At 37.0% G+C, this 15,115-nt stretch overlaps 2 protein-coding genes across 3 annotated transcripts in view; one reads left to right on the top strand and one right to left on the bottom strand.

Annotated features, from left to right (window-relative positions):
* The window catches only part of LOC115437017 (E3 ubiquitin-protein ligase TRIM39-like), a 760,370-nt gene that overhangs the window by 265,174 nt on the left and 480,081 nt on the right, over positions 1 to 15,115 (bottom strand). The window lies entirely within an intron of this gene.
* LOC115437020 (DNA polymerase delta subunit 3-like) lies at positions 710 to 14,404 on the top strand. 2 transcript variants are annotated; one of them, XM_030160085.1, is made up of 12 exons: positions 710 to 860; positions 4,170 to 4,225; positions 6,820 to 6,919; positions 7,004 to 7,043; positions 7,162 to 7,294; positions 8,496 to 8,739; positions 8,994 to 9,066; positions 10,328 to 10,472; positions 12,329 to 12,432; positions 12,560 to 12,645; positions 13,825 to 13,903; positions 13,981 to 14,404. In XM_030160085.1, the coding sequence occupies exons 1-12, from the start codon at positions 804 to 806 to the stop codon at positions 14,172 to 14,174; spliced, it is 1,311 nt and encodes a 436-aa protein (XP_030015945.1). In that variant the 5' UTR covers positions 710 to 803; the 3' UTR covers positions 14,175 to 14,404. The 2 variants fall into 2 exon arrangements, with proteins under 2 accessions (XP_030015945.1, XP_030015944.1); XM_030160084.1 differs by having other exon boundaries at positions 13,822 to 13,903; positions 13,981 to 14,401.

Genomic DNA, 15,115 nt, shown 5'->3' with positions numbered 1-15,115 from the left:
TAATTTTGTTGTCAGTGTAGCTCTTCAGCTTGTTAAAAGAGAATATAAGTTTGTCCTCTTCTTAATGTTGCACTTCATGTGGATTTTTTTTTTGTTATTTTAAAGCAGAATGTGAACTGACAGAACTGTGATTAGATTTGGGTTGTTTGTTCAAAACTCCCTTTCAGGGAAAAGTGCAATACTAATGTTTAAAATACATTTAGTAATATTAATAATTTATTTTATTTTCTATTTGATCTGTAGCAGCAGAATTATATTAGTCCTGTTTTTCTATATTCTATTGTCTCCAAAAATTTTGGGAAAAATATTAAAAAATTAATAAATGCATTAAAGACATTTTGAGGGGTTTTCTTTCTCTCCATACCGAACCGAAAAATACTGAACTGTGGCTTTGAAAACCGAAAACGTACCGAACCGAAAATTTTGTGTGCTGTTACAGGCCTAATATACATACATTATATATATATATATATATATATATTTTTTTTTTTTTTTTTTTTTTTAATTTTTTTATTATCATTAAGGAACTAGACTTTTGTAATTTTGCATTCAGATTAATTTCGTTGATGGTTAGAACATCCACATGTGAATGTGTTCCAACTGCACCAGGACCTGCAGCTGCTCCACTGTTTATAGTGCAGTTGTAGTTTCCACCTCCGGCCTGAAGAGGGCGGACACTCCTGCCACCGGAAACAAGAACACACACGTGACGTCTGACAGGAAGTAAATAAACTACCTTCCCGCGCAGTCAAAAATTATTCTCCCCAAGAAGCCGCTGACGCATTGTGGAATAAATCAAAAATATGGATGAACTTTATCTGGATAATATCGACGAATACGTCAACGACCACAACAAGATAGTAAGTGTTTTAGTAGACGTCCCACTTCCGGTCAGTTACGGTGTTCTGTGGAATATGATGCCGCTAACAGTCTTGAATCCACCGGTTGAACTGTGTTGGAAGACCTTTAATGTGTGAGGGTAATGCGTCCGTTTGGATTAGACTGAGTTATTTGCGGGTTTTGAGCAATTCGGCTAAAAATGGAACTAAACTGAGGCTTTGTGGTTGATGTCAAACACGTAGAGCTTCAGATGCTGCTAGCTAACAGCTGTTGTGCCGAATTCTGCTCCCTGTCGAAAACTGCTGCCCTTTTCGGCGGTATCTGTTTTTATTGTTATATATTTTGTGTGTTGTGTATCTAAGATTTAACGTTTGTAAATTGTATATCCGTTACAGTTTGCACATTAAACAGATAAAAAAAACATAACTGCAATATCTTACAATGTTATTTATGAATTAATCGCTACACAGCTATGAGGGTGTTAAGAGGTTGAATAATTCACTATTAATTTCATACCCTACAGTCAGAAAGGAGTAAAATTAATGTGTCAGGGTGAGTAGGGAGCATTTCTGAGCAGATTGTGACAGGGTGAATTTGGTGCACATTGTCCTCTTCATGGCTGACTTAGGAAGGGGGGAGTCAGTTTTCAGCAGGGAGTAGAATTTGGCACAACACCAGCTACCACCGACTGGAACAGTGACTGCAAAAAGACAAACAGGTTACATTTATGTCAATAAATGGAGTGATTTGTTTTTTTAATGTTTATCATTTCATCTGTTTCGTTCATTGTTGTGCATTTCATCAGCAGACGTCCAATAATCATCAGGTGATCAAACATGTACACACCCATGCTTGAAAAGGAGCACGATGAAGAAAATCTTATATTTCCAGCCTCCTTCTAAATAATAATAGCCTTAATGGTTAACTATACACAACTATAAAATCTAGAGCTGAAACGATTAATTGACTCAAAGTGACCCAATAAAATCATTCAACCACAGTTCTCCTGAATCAAACCTTTGTTTCCTTCATTTCTCTGCTGTTAAACATTGGTTCCACTGTTGTGTTTCACACGGACACTTATCGTGACGCACAAAGAAGCTTCATTTCAGGAAAACTGCAATAGAATATTTCCCTTCAATCAATTCGAGTCGATTCATCAAATTGTGAATTTTTGTATTTGTTTCAAGCACCTAATCGATTAATTGTTTCAGCTCTAATAAAATCATAGTGTATAAAGTCAGACAACCCAAACAAAATACATCCAAAGATAAAACAAAATGAATGCAAAACCAAGTGCGAAACTACATGTCTAGGAAGTACAAAACACAGGTAAATATATACCTGATGAAATTATGCAAAACAGTTACGACACCAGACCAAAATAAGCAAATAAATATATCACAAGATACAAAACAAATACGAAGCAAAATGTAGAAACTTATAACTGTTCATATAATCTCATTGTTCTGTCTTTATACACTTTTTTCAGTAGGAATATGTTTTTACAGTCCTTCAGCTCATTATAAAGAGAATTCCAGAGTTTAACCCCCACCACATGTGCTTCACAGTCGTCTGTGCACACTGGTGCTTGAACTGACCTTTCCTTCTATGCTCTTCATTCTCTGATGTGAAGACAAACATTTGTTTTTGTAATTTAGCTGGTTGTACTTCACTTTTGGCCTTCAACATAAGTAATGTCTGTAGCTTAACTAGCTCCTGCCATTTCAGTAATCCAGGTAATGGAGTTAAGTGACAGAAGTGAACACTGAACAGTCCGTTTGGGCTCATCGTAACCCCTAGTACAGCTAGCATAGTTCACTAACTGTAGACCAGGGCTCTCAAACTCATTTTCTTTCAGGTTCCACATTCAGTCCGATTTGATCTGCAGTGGGCTAGACCAGTAAAATAATAACAGAATAACCTATAAATAATGACAACTGCAAATTTTTGTCTTTGTTTTAGTGCAAAAAAACCCCATTGAATTATGAAAATACTTCCTTTTATAAACTATCCAAACAAAAAAGATGTGAATAACCTGAAAAAAATGAAATTTCTTAAGAAAAATAAGTGCAATATTAAAAATATTCTGCCTCAATTTATCATTTCTACATGTGCATTATGGATTGAATCTACAAAGACACTGTTATTCGTCCATCAGTCTTGATGACGACCTTGACTTCAGTTTTTGTGGGTCCTGCCGTGGCTTGTCAGCCCTATTTTTGCCCTAAAGTATCTGCCACAAAGACACTAAACACTGAGGAACAGGCAGAAAATTCTTAAAATTGTGCTTAATTTTCTTTAGACATTTCAGGTTGTTCATATTTGTTCAGGTTATTTGCATTTTATTGTTACAGGATAGTTTGAAAATGTAAGTATTTTCATAATTTAATGTTATTTTTTGCACTAAAACCAAGACAAAAATTTGAAGTTGTCATTATTTATAGGTATAGTGTAATATTTTTTTCCCATCAAACCCAGTAGTAAATCTGCAGTCATTCTTTGGTGTGGGTTCTTCTGCTGTTATTATTTGACTGTAGATCAGATTGGTCTGGATGTGGAACCTGAACTAAAATGAGTTCCACAGCCTGGACTGTGGAATTTTTGCACTTTGTAAATTCATCCCAGGGGTCGGACTGGAACCTTTGGGGGGACGCATTTGGCCGCATGTTTGAGACCCTTGCTGTACATTGTAATACGTTTGTCTGACAAACTAACAGGTAGTTCAGATACTGAACCGTATTGTATTTTAACCCAGAAAGACCCAGTGTGATATTTTTGGCAGTTCCCAGAAAAATTCTTCTGTCCATTTAACCTTTCCTAAATGATTTATCACCATTTATTATTGTATTATCCTCTGCATTTCACCTGTTTTCATTGAAAATCCTGTATTTTCCTGTGTTTAATTCACTGATCATGTAGTTGTTCATAAAAATTCAAAGGTTATTATATCAAAACAGAAAAAAACTGAGGAAAAAGTGACTTTTTCAGTAAAATCTGTCATTAACTGAACATAAACCCAGTGTGTCCATCCACTGTCACTGATCCAACTCCATGGGTTTGACTGGGGAATTGATGTTGTAGAAGATGACAGTGTTTCCATGGTAACTACAAAGCCTCTGAACATCCAAATGGGTCATATCTGATGACCACGAAAAGATGAAGAACTGTATTTTACACCAATTATTGACATGGATTGATAGGATTAGTGGATCAGTAGACGGTGGATGTTTGGGTCTTTATGGGTTAATAAGATCCTATTACCCACATTCACAGTGAAAACAAAGTGTTGAAAGTCCAATTTTTCCGTTGCTTTTTCTATTTAACAGGTAACTTATAAGTGGCTGAGTCTCACTCTTGGAGTACATGTGAACACAGCAAAACAGTGAGTACTTTTACATATTTTATGTTTAGATTATTCCTGTGGCACTGTGATGTTGTGTCCCTGTGACTTGTCAATTCCAAAATGAGTCATAAATGTAGAATATAACTCCTAAATCTGTATTAAACCATTTTTCATCATTTCAACATACTGTTTTTTTTATTGTGCACACATTTTATTGTTGCATTCAGTGTAATATTATAATGTTCTCAGTGCATGATGGTAAACTTCCACATGAATTATAAACCAGAAAATAATCTTGACAGTGATTAAGTGCCTCTAATCACATTAAAATTAAAAATCGGGCGAACCTGAAGTTATTTTTGGCCTTATTTATTGTGTGTTTGAAGTCATCTTTCCCTGTTATTATGGACTTAATTACCTTTCAGACAACTGCGTCTATAGATCAATGTTTTTTGTTACCCCATATAATTCAGATGTTCACTGGGAATAACTTTACCTCACATCTACCTTTTTCCGTATAAGTTCTTTTTTTTTTTTTTTTTTAATGTGAACCAGCTCATTAAATACTCAAAGTTGTTGCACTATTTTATCTGAAAAGTTTAAACCACATCTGACAACTGATATTGTACTAACTATTCTGTTTATCTGTGGAAGGTTGGATACTTAAACATTGATCATTCAGATCTACAGCTATCTCTGAAGGTTCCACACAATTTTATTTCATTTCATTTTAGTTACAAGTAGGGATGTAAAGATATGAAAACGTCATGTCACTGTTATTGTGAATAAAATTATCACAGTTATCATTATTATCGCGGTATTATTGAAATTGTGCTCAAAATGTTCAAAAAGTACTAATACACACACTGAAATAATTTAACCAAGTTGTATTTAAAATAAAAACAACCAAATAAAATAATAGGCACAATGTCCCTTCTGTGTCAGAAACATTCAAATATTAACCCTTAGTGGTCTGAGCCTATTTTGTCCATTTTTCAGTCTTTTTGATTTTGCCTTTACAGGGCTCAAAATTAACTTTTTGACCTAGGAGCACTGTGCTCCTAACCCTAAAAAGTTAGGAGCACAGGCTAAAATCTAGGCGCACCACTATTATATAAAAAATTTGGAGAACAAGCAAAACTCTTGGCCATACCAAGTAATATTCCTATATGTATTTAAGCAATGTTAACAACCTAGAATAAAGTATTTGAATAGAGTATGAAAGAAAAAGCTTACATTGACACAGGTGCAAAACAATTGTCAATGTGTGGTATATACTTTAGTTGGTTCTTGGAGAAGAAAGACGAATCACACCATTATTTGCAACAACCAACTTTTTTATTTCATGGCCTAAAGGCCCTTAGTCACTGTGGTCTACACCACGCCTGAAGTCAGGCCTCCTTGACCTGGTGCCAGAGTGTAGGTACTTCCTGACCGCTGGCAGTGCATCGAAGTCATGCAGTGTTGGACCATCCGCAGAGATGCACACGCGAGGGGGCGGGGACTAGATTTTCCGCTTCAGTCAGCGGGGCGTGGAGCTTGTTTATTTTCAGCTGACGAGTTACTTCTGCAGCCATTATTCTAGGCGCACGTATTAATTTTCGCTCATTTTTTTTATTGGCGCACCGTGCGATCGTAATCTCAAAAACAGTCGCACTACCGAAATTCTCAGGCGCATGCGACCGTAATTCAGTCGCAGTCACGAGCCCTGCTTTATATACTATATAAACAAATGTTTACTATACCCATGTTTGGGATCTGTTTTTTCAGCACAACTTCATCTATATCATCTGTCTATTATTTTTTCACTTTAACCTACTATAAAAACATAAAAGGCCAGAAAACGCACAAAAAAATATAAAATCAAATTTGAAAAATGTATATAATTTATTGCATAAATAACACACAGATGCTTAACAAACCTTTTCAAAGACTTTCAGAGTGTATATTGGTTCCAGGTGTTAGGTATATACAATTAAAGTTGTAATAAATTAAAACTATACTCAAATATTTGACATAAAAGCAGATCTTTACATCGGCGTTTTTTCCCTTAAAAGTGCGGTAATCAAACACAGTTATCATGATAATTAGAGTTTAAACGGTAATACTAACCATTGGCAGTTTTACTGTGGTAATCATTACATCCCTGGTTACAAGATGGAAGTTATAACTGAACGTCTTGAAAATATATAGCAATATATAATAATTTCTTGCATCCCTGATCTTTACCAACATGTATTCCAATATGTAAAAGTTAAATGTGTTGCTGTTTTAACTGAGTGGTTAACAACATGAAATATATTCTTTTTTTTTTTTGTCCTACAATAACGGAGAAAAAAAATGTCCGATTTGATAATTTATCTGTTTTTGAGAAATATTTGCTTCTTTTTTTATGAAATGACTTTTTCATGTTAAGTGAATATAGAACTAATTGAAAGGTTAGTATGAATATTTTATCTTACAGGAGGTTGTTGGAAAAAGTTGTCAGCAGCAACATATTTAATTGAATAGCCTTTTTCTTGACATGGAGATCATTTTAAATTGTTAATACTGAATCTAATTCAGGTCAGGTCACTGCTCAACCATAAAAGCACACATTTCCAACCCAACCGTGAAGCTTTTGTTGTTTTCAGAATGCTCTACCATTACCTAGACCACAAGAGGAAGGAGAGTGGAGCTCAACTCCATGCCACCTACCTGGTGTCAGGGAAGTTTGTGGACAACGGCCAAACGGTGAGAAACAGCACAAATGTTGAGCAGTCCTATGGTGTTTAAGTTCTACTGTTCTGATTTGATTCGTCCTCTGCATCCTTTCAGAGTCACAAGGTGTCAGTGGTCAGAGAGGAGCAGCTGGAAGGTGTGTGGATGTTTTCACAGTTCACCAACGCCCATGTCTGTCTGTAGTCCAAATGAATCTGTGGAGAGACAGAGGAGGAACCTGGAAGTGTAAGCTCAGGTGTTTTTTTTTTTTACAGATTTCAAATCCAAGATGAACCTGGTGGTCAGCGTTCATGTGTACAGCGTCCAAAAGGCTTTGCTCAAAGACAGCGGCCCCCTCTACAGCGTGGACTACGACGCCGTCAGAGAGAACCTGAAAACCTGCAGCAGGTATGTGGATGTACTGACGCCCACGACAACGCCTTTGACCATCAGGTTTAAGGCTGTTGAGAACAGATTCAGTTTACAAGCTTTATTAAATCAACCTGTCATCACAGCACGACAGAGGATGGTTTCTACTGAAAACAAAAGATGTTGTCTGTTATGATGAATTTATCTTGTTCTTGTTGTTTTTTATTTATTTTTTTACAAAACACTCAACTTTTACATAGAGCAGAATATTGCCAAATATCATCATAATTAAAGATATTGATAATTATCACAGTAAATATATCAATATTTCTTCCAGGTTTTAAGCCTCTATTAAAGTTGAAGAAACCTGATGGTTGTTTGTGGAAAATGATCCATTAAAGATGCAACAAAATGATGTTTACATTACACTTGCATTTATGCATTTGGCAGACGCTTTTTTCCAAAGCGACTTACAGGGGAAAAACCAAACTAAAAGAATAAAATACAAGACAATGAACATGTCGTGCAAGGTTTAAAGCATTTATTGTCATGTGTTAAGTGCATAAACAGGTTTCCCTGTACAATGAAAATCTTACTCTGCCGTCCACAGTGAACGAACAAGAATTTAAGATACGAGGGCTGTTCAATAAGTTCATGGCCTCACCCAGAAATACTGGTTGTTATAATACAGGATGTTACATTCTTTTGTGACGGGATAGTGATGCTTGAACATCGATGGACCAAGTGCATTGCTGTAAATGGAGATTATGTTGAAAAATAAAATATAAATTATCAGTCTGTGTTGTTCTGTTCTGGGTGAGGCCATGAACTTATTGAACGGCCCTCGTAAGTATAAAAACTGAAATAGAATAATTTAACTAGAAAATTACAACAACCAAAACAAAGTGTCATTTAAAAATGGCATGCAAGAGAAAAAGAGCAAAAAAATATGAACTACTGTTACTAAGAGAAAAATATATATTTACATAAATGTGCCACATCTGAGTAATTGTGCAAACTGTCAGAGAGAAACTGTATGATGTATGAGAAACAGGATGAGAGAGAGAGAGAGACAGTATAAGAGAGAGAGAGAGAGAGACAGGATGAGAGAGAGAGCCCCTGTGGACTCTGTGTCAGTAGATGCTCTGCAGAGGGCAGTGGAGGCATAAAATATATAAAAACAAAGATAGACATGTTGAAAAGGATACAACAAGATGTGTGTGTGTGTGTGTGTTTTCAGATACAGTGCCATCCGCTGCCCCAGTGCCGTCCCCATGTCGTCTTTGGAGCTGCAGCAGGTCAGAGAACAGCAGCAGATTTCTACATCACACCACGAAAACAAAAAACCAACCACCAACGGTGACACCAGCCTGACCTCCAAGCCCTCCACCAAGGCGCCCAAAGGCATCATGGGAATGTTTTCAAATAAACCCGCTCAGAAGAACCATGACGGCAGCGCAGAGGTCAAAGCAGATCCACCTGTGGTACGCCTTTGTGTCTGAGGAGAGATGAAAGAGGATTCAGGAAGTTTATTGATAGGATTTTAGGATGTAGATTGTTTTGTAAAAGTGCATTAATTTTCACTGACGTTTAGACAATTTACACCTTTTTTTTTAATTTACCACGACATTCAGATGGATGGGACCATCTGGGACCAGCTCTTAAATAAATGAATTATGTTACTGATGGATGTTGAAGTTTTCTACTTACTTTTGTGGGTTTTTTTTTTTAATTTTAGGTTGATGCTCCCAAAAGCAAGCCAGCGGCGAAGGCCAACCCCATGATGAACTTCTTTGGGAATCAAACAACGAGTGAGTATTCTGTTTAAATTGGTCATTTCTATTGGCTACGTATGTTCAAAATAAAATCTATCGGTTGGTCGGTCGGTTGAACTGAATTGTGATTTGCATAACATTTATCTCAAGTGACTGATGAGCTGATGTCTTCTAAGGTCATCCCATCATAAATAATCTATAACATAGCCTATACACTGCGGGGGGGGTTCTGTGCCGTTTGTACCTCACACTGACTACGTGCACACCGTACGCACAAAGTGAAACTTAAGACACTTTACTAATTCCTCTAAGTCTCTCACTGTTGTGCACCTCCTTTTCCTTTTCTTTCCCTTTGGAAACTTTCATTTGAATGGGCAGGACGTTTGTTTTAGGGGGCACTGCCCACTCTTGCCCCTCAGAATTTTTTATTGCAATGTGCATTGTGGGAAACAGAGGCTCGCGCTGCGCAAACCCCCCAGCCACCTGCAGCAGCACGAGCCTCCGTTTCCCACAATGCACGTCGCGACAAAAAATTCCAAAGGTGCCCGAGTGACCTCCCAGTCTGAATGTAAACCCATGGGTTTTGTTTGTGGTGGATGGCACTAAGAAACTGTTCACAGTAATGCAAGAGATTCAGGTGAGTAATGACAGACAGACGAACAGATTCATGATACTGAGGATATGACTGAGGATGGACAGACCTGATGAAAAATTGGTCAGTGAAAGTCTCCAGCAGCTTTAATGCACATTTGTGTGTTTGATGTTTACGTGTTAAAAAAAAAATATATATATATATATTTTTTTTTTTTTTATTTTATTTTTTTTTTATTATTTATTTTTTTTCCCCAAAATACAACTTGGTTAAATTATTTCAGTGTGTGTATCAGTACTTTTTGAACATTTTGAGCACAATTTCAACAATACTGCGATAATAATAATAACCGTGATAATTTTGGTCACAATAACTGTGATATGAAATTTTCACATCATTCCATCCCTATGGGAAAGTTACATGAAAATGTCTTGTGTGTTGTGTTTGGAAAAAATGAGATCAGTATCGGCCGTCCAAACACCATGCAAATCGGAAATCGGGTTTAGGCCCAAAATATTGTAATCGGTGCAAGTCTAATCTGTCGTGTTGACACTTAACACACCCAAATGAGGCCTGTTTGTGTTTGGTGAAGTGTCTTAAACACAAAACAGCCTGAGTGTAAACTGACTCTGTCCTCCCACAGGCTCTTTCCACCTCAGAGGACATGACGTGAATGTGTTTTCTGCCTCTTTCTCACTCCTTCAGAAAAACCCGACAAACCTGTAAAAGAGGAAGAACCCATCCCACCTGCTTCAACAAAACAGCAGCAACATTCAAGTTCAAAGACGGCAGAGAAACAGGAAGCTGCAGCAGTCGAGTCACCGAAGGATGTGAAGGCAGACTCCAGGAGGTGAGGCTTCCAGAGGACCAGAGCTGAACCGAAACCTGCCAGTCTGAGTCCTGACCAGATCTGGGAGAGATTTACTGTTATCTCTGTACTATTCCAAAATAAAGATGTATAACACATAGGGCTGTAAGGAAATATCAGTTCTGCAATATATCTCAATATTTCATTTCACAATACTGTATCGATATTAAAAAGTACTGTATCGATATTTTTAGGTGTTTATTCAAATGCAGATATGGTGGAGGTTCATTTAGGTTTTTTTGTTTTTCTTTTTTGTTCATATTTTATTTATTATTATTTAACACTTTTTTGTTAAATAATGTTCGTTCCTTTGTTGGGATTGCTCAAAAATCCTGTTCTGATGTTGGTTGTGAACTAATAGAATATGAACATTTGAACAGGATCTGAAACTGGAATGTCTGTGAAACAGAATTTAAACTTTAACATAGGAAAATTTTGTGATATAACATTAGATCCTGTTCTGAAAAGAAAAATTATTTAGTATTTGTGCATATTTCTGGTGTAATTTAATTCTTCAAGGAAATAATTTTCAAAAAAGAAACAAACAAAAAATTGCCTTTTTAACAGTATCATGATATATCGTGATATATCATATTGTGATTCTAATATTGTGATTTGTATCGTATTGCCAGATTCTTGCCGATACACAGCCCTAATAACACATAGTCTGACCAAAAAATAAGTTCTGCACCCTAATATTTTTCTGTTTGTTGTGGCATCACCTTGATAAGCTTAAGCACATTTACAGCATTTATTTTCCATGTATAGTTGCATTTATTTTTGGCTGAGATCTTGTTTTAATGATGTAGAGATGATGGGTAACAGGGTTCAGTCCATGTGTGAAAGTGAGGACTCATATTTCCTGAACCACTTGAACAATATCATCAGTTCCTCCAAGAAAAGACGATTATGCAATCACATAATTTAATGCATAATCAAGCAAACAGCGCACATTATGCGAGGGGATCTTCATTTTTTCCAAAAGGGTGCATATTCTCCACAGTAATAGCATATTTCCACACAAAATGCACAAAATATATGGGGCTTGCATGATTTTACTATCCTCGCATTTTTTCCGCATAAAATTTAAAAAATATTGCATTGTAACTTTTTTTTTAAGTGATGTAGTACATAAAACTTGTGAAAGACGTGACGACAAATAAGACAAAACAAAAACACAAGTTAATTACATATTCATCATTATATATTGGAGTGTGTGTGTGTGTGTGTGTGTGAGTGAGTGAGAAAAAAATGAAAGAGAAGACAAAGGAACTGTAAAAAGTTGGTATCAGATCGGTATCGGCAAAACTAATCCTAAAACAAGAAAAGCACTCGGAAAGTGCAGACCTCCACCAAGACAGATCTGTCGCCCCCCCCATCACCACTAAAATGTAATCATTTCTTCCTTGTGCCAGTATCAACATTTCCTGAAAATTTCATGAAAATCTGTCCATGACTTTTTGACTTATCCTGCTAACAAACAAACAAAGCAAAGTGATCACAGTACCTCCTGGTGGAAGTAAAAAAATCGGCTGGGATTGGAAACAAAAAAATCCAGATCGGGACATCCCTAAAAATTACTCCCATCAAACATCAAACCACTCCTAACAGCCTTAACCACGGCCAAAAAGACCATCCTCTAGAACGGGAAAGCCAAAAACAACACAAGCAGCACACAGTGGAAAAATGTACTCAATATTACATTGTAACTTGGTAGTGATGTAACATGTGATGCACAACGTCATCGGCGTACAGGAAGTGTTCACCTGGAGAACACTGAACAGGGTTTAAATGGAAACTGATGATATTTTCAACTAAAATTCTGTCTTTTCTTCCAGTAAAACTAAGCGAATCCAGGACTCTGACAGTGAGGAGGAAAGAATGGAGAAGAAAAAGAGGCGAAGGATTAAGAGACCTGAACCAGACAGCAGCGACGAAGACGGTAAAAAAAACTGACTTCAGCTTCAAACTGTCACCGATGAAGAAGTGGTTCAACAACCAACATGAAATCTGTTCGCAGTGAAGTGGTCATGTTGTGAAGGATGCTAAGTGGCTGTCGTTGTGTCCAGTCATTCCAGATTCTCCACAGCAGACGGACACACGACAAGCATCAAAGAGCCCCGAAAAGGAGGCGGAGTCTGCTGCACGTCCACAGGTAAGAGCTCACACTTCAGTGTTCTACAGTAACAGGCACAAACACTGAAGTTAAACAGAACAGATGAACGTGTAGAAAAAAAACAGTTTAGTAATTAGAGGTAGGAGCTCCACAGCATGTTAGCATTAGCACACACATAAGGCATTAACCACAGGATAGCATGCAGGCTAACTTAGCATGATAGCATTAGCACACACACAATAAGGCATTAACCACAGGATAGCATGCAGGCTAACTTAGCATGCTAGCATTAGCACGGACGCTAAATTCATTAAAAACTCAACATTAGCAAACTCAGCAGTATCCGTATAGGATGAGTTGGATCTTACAAACGCCAGCTGACAGAAGTTTGTCCTCCTTTAACTCATGAATAATAACTTTAATGAACTTTTATTTATCCGAGCTCAGCTCTACAGCAGCTCTCCTCGTAATGATCACATGACCTCAGCTGACAAACTGAACCAAACACCACCAGGTTCAACAAAACAACTAAAATAAAACCCACTGATAACGTCTGTACTAACGTGACCTTACCTTAAAAACTCCATAACCTGTGCTTCTACTGGCTCAGTCTGAACAGCTGGACCAGTCTAACTAGCTAACCACAGGGCTAACGTAACAGTTGTTTAAGATATAAATGAGTACAAACCCTAACCAAAGACAAGTGAATTTACAACATGAATGTCCGCTAATACAGGAAACGCACTCAGTTATTTGACAGATGACCATGTGTTATTAACTTAGCGCTGGAGTTGATAGATCAGCTGCAGTAGAAATGAATGTGTTCAACAGTGTTACACTCAGTGTTTGGAACTATTGGCCCCTCCATGACCTGGACATAAGTGCGTATTTCGTTGACAGCGGGCGTCTGTGGAAGTGTTGTGGCTTTGATACATATCCAGGAGTCTGTCCTGAATGTTTGCCAGTACGGCTGTGATGTAGGCAGTGAAATGGGCCTTAGACTGTGTTCTAAGTTTCCTCAAAAGTCTGCAGTGTAACCTGTAGAACCCTGTAGAACCTTGTAGAACCCTGTGAATGAAAGCCCGTCCACACTAATGTAACTCTACTGAGAAAAGGTGCCTTTGTTTAGAGCTTATTCCATCTGTCGACCTGATGAACAGACGTGTTTGTTTAAATCACTGAATGAGAAAAGAAACTGTTTGTTTCCTTCTGCAGCAGGACTGCACTGGGGGGAAGGTCAGGAAACGGAGGCGTGTCCTTAAATCTCGGACTTTTGTGGACGATGAAGGATGCATCGGTACGAGGAACTCACACTCAGGAACACTTTCATGTATGTTTTTGTTTTTCATTGATTTCTCTCCTTTCCCCCCACAGTCACAGAGAAAGGATATGAGAGTGAATCCTACTCTGAAGCTGAAGACGACGTTCAAACCTCGAAGCAAACACCCAAAGCCCCCACCCCTCCAAAAGTTAGTAACAAAGAGGAGGAGAAGAAGAGTCAGAAGAAGAGCAACGCAAGCAAAGGAACGAAACAAGCTTCCATTATGGGATTCTTCCAGAAGAAATGACCGGATTTCTGAGGTTTTTAATCAACACTGAGGACACTGTCAACACACACCGACAGGAGCATGTACTGACCACAAGTCTGAGCTCAACTGAATAAACACTGATGGAAATGAACGCTGATGTGTACGTCTGTGTTAAAGCTGTGTTAGGGATGGAAGCACACGAACATTTCACATCATGGTTATTGGGACCAAAATTATCACGGTTATTATTATTATCGCAGTATTGTTGAAATTGTGCTCAAAATGTTCAAAAAGTACTAATACACACACTGAAATAATTTAACCAAGTTGGATTTAAAAAAAAAAAAAAAGCAAAAAAAACAAATAAAATAACAGTCCCAATGTCCCTTCTGTGTCAGAAACATTCACATATTAACCCTTAGTGGTCTGAGTCTATTTAGGCTGTTTTTCAGTCCTTTTGATTTGGCCTTTATATACTATAGAAACAAATGTTTACTATACCCATGTTTGGGATCTGTTTTTTCAGCACAACTTCATCTAGATCATCTGTCTATTATTTTTTCACTTTAACCTACTATAAAAACATAAAAGGACAGAAAACACAAAAAAAATATATAAAATTTGATTTGAAAAATGTGTATACTTTATTGCATAATTAACACACAGATGCTTAACGAACCTTTTCACAGACTTTAAAAGTGAATATTGGTTCAAATATTAGGTATAGAAAATCTAAATGTAATAAATTAAAACTATACTCAAATATTTGACATAAAAGCAGATCTTTACATAGGTGTTTTCTCTGGAAAAGTGTGGTAATCAAACACGGTTATCATGAGAATTAGAATTTAAACGATAATACTAACCATCTGCAATTTTACTGTAGTTTTATCATTATACCGGTAATCGTTACATCCCTACTGTGTATCCACTGACACCTTTTTAAAACATATTTGTGTCATGTTGCATCATAATACATC

The sequence above is a fragment of the Sphaeramia orbicularis genome, chromosome 17 (assembly GCF_902148855.1).
Source record: "Sphaeramia orbicularis chromosome 17, fSphaOr1.1, whole genome shotgun sequence".
NCBI lineage: Eukaryota > Metazoa > Chordata > Actinopteri > Kurtiformes > Apogonidae > Sphaeramia > Sphaeramia orbicularis.
The sequence above is the reverse complement of the archived record's forward strand: the minus strand, read 5'-3'. Positions and strand labels throughout refer to the sequence as shown.